This window comes from Nicotiana sylvestris, chromosome 5, assembly GCF_000393655.2.
Source record: "Nicotiana sylvestris chromosome 5, ASM39365v2, whole genome shotgun sequence".
Lineage (NCBI taxonomy): Eukaryota > Viridiplantae > Streptophyta > Magnoliopsida > Solanales > Solanaceae > Nicotiana > Nicotiana sylvestris.
In genome coordinates, this window is record NC_091061.1 from 117,771,974 (window position 1) to 117,776,739 (window position 4,766).

A 4,766-nucleotide genomic window follows, 5' to 3' on the forward strand; every position below is an offset into this window, starting at 1 on the left:
AACTCAGGAGGGGCCATACAATACGGAGAAATAGAAATGGGTTGAGTGCCCGGCAACAGATCAATGCCAAAATCAATATCTCTATCAGGCGACATGCCCGAAAGATCAGCTGGAAACACATCAGGAAAATTCCGTACTACCGGGACTGAATCAACTGAAGGGGTATCAATACTGACATCTCTCACATAAGCTAGATATGTGTCGCATCCCTTCTCAACCATACATTGAGCCTTAAGGAAAGAAATAACTCTACTGGGAGTGTGATCTAAAGTACCCCTCCACTCAACACGCGGTACACCTAGCATAGCCAGCGCCACAGTTTTGGCGTGACAATCAAGAATAGAATAATGGGGCAACAACCAGTCCATGCCCAAGATAAAATCAAAATCTACCATGCTGAGCAACAATAAATCGGCTTTGGTCTCAAAACCACTAAGAGCAACTGATAATAGGTGAATTGGACTATAATTAGGCCCTAAAGAACCACCTTCTTGTATAGTTTTTATGGTAAAAAGTGATAACAAAATGCTCTGATTAGTGCTTTTCATGCTTTGCAGGCTATATACAATAAAAGAAAGTCTATGGAGTACTTGTGGGATCAATTACGGAGAAAAAGAGACCAATCTTACAATATCCGCTAAGTGCACCACGCGAAGGCAGCAAAACCAGAACTGGAGATGGACTACCGCGGTCCCAGCAAAACCGCGATCGGACAGTGGTAGAAGGCTGTTGCGGATTCTGAGAGGATAGTTGAGCGCGGTCCTGGCATAACCGCGGTAGGACCGGGGCAGGAAGCAGAAAATTGAGGGACTGAAGTGCAAAATACGGGATTGTTAGCCCCAAACCCTATATTAAATAATAGAACTCGTCCAAGGGAGGTAGAGAATGTTTTAGAAAGTACTTTGGCAAGAAAAACAAGTGTGAGAGATCACCCAAAACATCATATTTTCTTCTTCTGTTTATTTTTTTTGCAATTTTGATCATGAATATTTTCATAGTTTATTTACCCATTGTCATGAGTAGCTAAATCCTTTGTCTAGGGTTTTGATGGAACCTATTGAAGGATGAACTTCTTGATTATGTTAATATAGTTTGCCAGTTTAATATCTATTTATTCAACTACGTGTTTGTTGTAGTTAATTGACAGGATCCTCAATTAGTTGTGCCTATTAAGTATGCATAACTCGAGAGAGAGTGCATATGTAGGTAATTGTGAACAACATCACTCCCAAATTATAAGAGGGATCTATAACTGCGGGTTTAAAGGCGGGATTAGGGATAACGAAGTCTTGGGTGCAATCTAAAGTGAACTGTAATAAACAAAGCCAGCTAGCATATTTAGGGAGAGTGCGTCTAGTAAATTATCGTGATTACTCGGGAGAGATTCACGATAATTTGAGTGTTCATGGTTGATAGAGATGTTGTTGGTAAATCTATATGAAACATAAACGGAAGGGATTCTATCAATAGGGGAAATCACTACCTTAGAACCTTCTCATTACTGTTCACAACTTAAGCATATTTAGTTTACCACTATTTGTTGACTTTCAATCTTAGTTATTAAATATACCATCAACTGTTATTCATAACGTTTGGGGAAGTTGATTCTAAAGAATTTAGTAAGTCCAACGAAAGTAATTGATAGGTTAATTCTCTGTGGATTCGACTCTGGGCATAAATACTCAGGTTATATTTGCAACGTCCGTAGTGTCCTTTTGTAAGGCATAGTTGGGCGTGATCAAATTTTGGCACCGTTGCCGGGGAGTTAACGGTGTTATCAATTACAATTGAAAGAAGTACAAAAATTCTTACTGTAGTCATTTTTTTCTCTATACCCAATTTTTACATTGAAATTTTAATGTTTGTTGACTTGGTTGCACAGGTGCATGCCTAGAAACTCATCGAGATCTGGTGAAGTATTTGAAGCATTATCAGATCCCAAGAAAGTTTTCAAGACCTTGAATCGGGCTAATCGGAAAAACAAACAACAACCAATAACTGCACAATTCGAAACAGTCATGGGGGATCACGAGGAAAACCCAGCGGTACCAATAGTGCCAGAGGCTGCTCTCTATGACTGGGCACAACCCACAGTTGAAAATCTGCCCACAACCATTGTAGTTCCGCAGATACAGGCTGAGTCATTCCAAATTACGAATAACATGCTGCACTTGTTGCAGAACAAGGGACTATTTTCGGGGTCGCAAGTCGAAGATCCTCAGCAGCACTTGAAGAACTTCCTCTCTATCTGCAAAATCCAAAGGCAGCCCAATGTAACTCCTGAAGCAATCAAGCTGTTATTGTTTCCATTCTCAGTGACGGGAGCTTCCCAGACTTGGCTAAACTCACTTCCCATAAATTCTATAACAACTTGGGATGAGTTAGTCAGGCAATTCCATAACAAGTTCCACCCACCCAATAATACTGCTCAACAAATTGATGAAATTTTGAGTTTTAAACAGAGACCAATGGAGATACTGCATGAAACATGGGAGCGCTTTAAAGGGATGCTGGTTATATGCCCGCACCATGGTATTCCAGATCTGATGTTGGGGCAGCGGTTTTACATGGGATTGTCAGATAGCATGAAGAACATTGTTGATGCTTCAGCTGGTGGAGCATTTTTGAGCAAAACATAGAGAAAAGGCCAGAGTCTGCTTGACAAGATGACACAAAATTCGGGATGGACAACCAGGAATGCACCTATAGCTCCACTGGTTCACTTAGTGCCCTTAGATCCATCCAACTCTATGGCTGAAAATATGGCCACCTTATTGAAACAGATGAGTATACTCACCAAAAAGGTGGAAGAGTCAGGGCAGAAGCAGCAGGTACATATCGTAGATACTACCAATGGGGGCTTGTGCGCATCTTGCATTAGTCAGCCAATCGGTAACCAATGGAATGCAGAATATGATCATCACCACTACCCTGAAGACATGAATTATGTGTCTAATTATGGAGGTCAGAGACATGGTGTCAGAATTGGGGCCAGCAAAATCAGCAATACAGGCCAGTCCATCCACAGTTCAACAATAGAAACATGGGAGGTATGAGACCCCCTAACAATATGGCACCTTACCCAAGGCCACAGGGATATAATAATCAGAATCAGCAGCAGGGGTATCACCCTCCTCAGCAGCAGCATGGTGGAAGGCAGGAAGATGGGTTTGCTAGACTTGAGGCAATGATGCAGCAGGTTATTGGGTCTAATGCAAAGATTAATGAGAGAGTGGATGCACAAGATGCAGCAATCAAGAATATTGAAGTGCAGGTGGGCCAAATTTCTATGTCTCTGAACAATTGTCCTCATGGGACACTACCTGCAGACACCCAGATAAATCCAAAAGATCAAGGCCCAAAGCAGCTGATGGCGGTAAGTCTACGTAATGTCAGAGATCTGGATGTAGAGCAAGAGAGGGCTCGAGAAACTAAACAAGCTGAGACACTTATACCAGTCCCCATTGAGCTGGATGAGTCAACGAAACTGACGGAGGTGCCAGTCCAGCCTGCCCAAGAAGAAAATAGCATCCAGAATGCGACCGAGAAAGAAGCTGAGACAGTCTAGGAACCAGTAGTTGATGTAGCAGCTGATAAGTATCAATCCCAGTTGATTGGGAAGAAGAGACCTCCTGCACCTTTCCCTCAGAGGCTGGCTAAGTATCAAAAGGAGGAACAATACAAGAAGTTCTTCGAAATGCTGAAACAAATCCAGGTAAACATACCATTGATTGAAGCTTTGAAGGAGATGCCTGAGTATGCGAAAATGATGAAGGACTTGATGTCCCGAAAGTTTGATTTCCAAGACTGGGCCACAGTTACTCTTACTCAGACATGTAGTGTAGTGGTGACTAGACCAATTGTAGAAAAGCTGTCTGACCTAGGGAGCTTTACAATTCCATGCACTATTGGTAATTTTGCTTTTGCTAAAGCACTGTGTGATCTAGGGGCCAGCATCAATATTATGCCCCTGGCAATTTATAAGAGGCTGGGCATTGGAAGAGCTAGACCCACCTCTATGTTGTTGCAGCTGACTGATAGGACAGTGAAACGACCCTCTGGTATACTGGATGATGTGCTAGTTCAGGTAGGGAAATTTGTATTCCCTGCAGATTTTGTGACTTAGACTGCAGAGTGGATAAAGAGATTCCCATAATTTTGGGAAGACCATTCTTGGCCACAGGGAGAGCGCTCATTGATTGTGAAATCGGGGAGCTCAAGATGAGATTGAACGATGAGGAGATAACATTCAATGTGCAGAAATCTATGAGGCGACCAAGTGAATTCGCCAATTGTTCTCTTATTGATGCCGTGGATGTAATCGTGGAGACTGATGATGAGGTGCTAACCATTGAGGACCCCCTTGCTGCATGTTTAATGAATTTGGATGAGGTGAATGGAGAGGAACTGGCGGAATGGGTGTTGGCATTAGAGGGTAGAGGGTTCTGGGATAGAACTCTAGAATTTGAGCCCTTACACTTGGAAAATCGAGAGACTCCTCCAGCCAAGCCATCTATCGAAGAACCACCAAAGCTGGAGTTAAAGACATTGCCCAACCATCTCAGGTATGAATTCCTTGGACCTAACTCCACATTACCTGTTATTATCTCATCTAGTTTGTTAGATGTGCAGGCGCAACAACTCTTGCAGGTACTTATGGAGTGCAAGACTGCCATTGGGTGGACTATGGCAGACATAAAGGGGATCAACCCTGCCTATTGTATGCACAAAATTCTACTGGAAGAGGGACACAAACCTTCCACGGA

At 42.7% G+C, this 4,766-nt stretch overlaps 1 protein-coding gene and 1 non-coding gene across 2 annotated transcripts; one reads left to right on the forward strand and one right to left on the reverse strand.

Annotated features, from left to right (window-relative positions):
• Window positions 1-2,429: 2,429 nt before the first annotated feature.
• On the reverse strand, window positions 2,430-2,536 carry LOC138869817 (small nucleolar RNA R71). Its single transcript, XR_011400070.1, has one exon. It is a non-coding gene; the product is annotated as a small nucleolar RNA R71 (small nucleolar RNA).
• A 1,161-nt stretch (window positions 2,537-3,697) lies between these two features.
• On the forward strand, window positions 3,698-4,126 carry LOC138869215 (uncharacterized). The gene has a single exon (XM_070146816.1). The coding sequence runs from the start codon at window positions 3,698-3,700 to the stop codon at window positions 4,124-4,126; it is 429 nt and encodes a 142-aa protein (XP_070002917.1).
• The last annotated feature ends 640 nt before the right edge of the window (window positions 4,127-4,766 follow it).

Coding starts and splice junctions, on each gene's coding strand:
- LOC138869215 (XM_070146816.1), top strand. CDS start 3,698: ATGCTGAAACAAATCCAGGTAAACATACCATTGATTGAAGCTTTGAAG.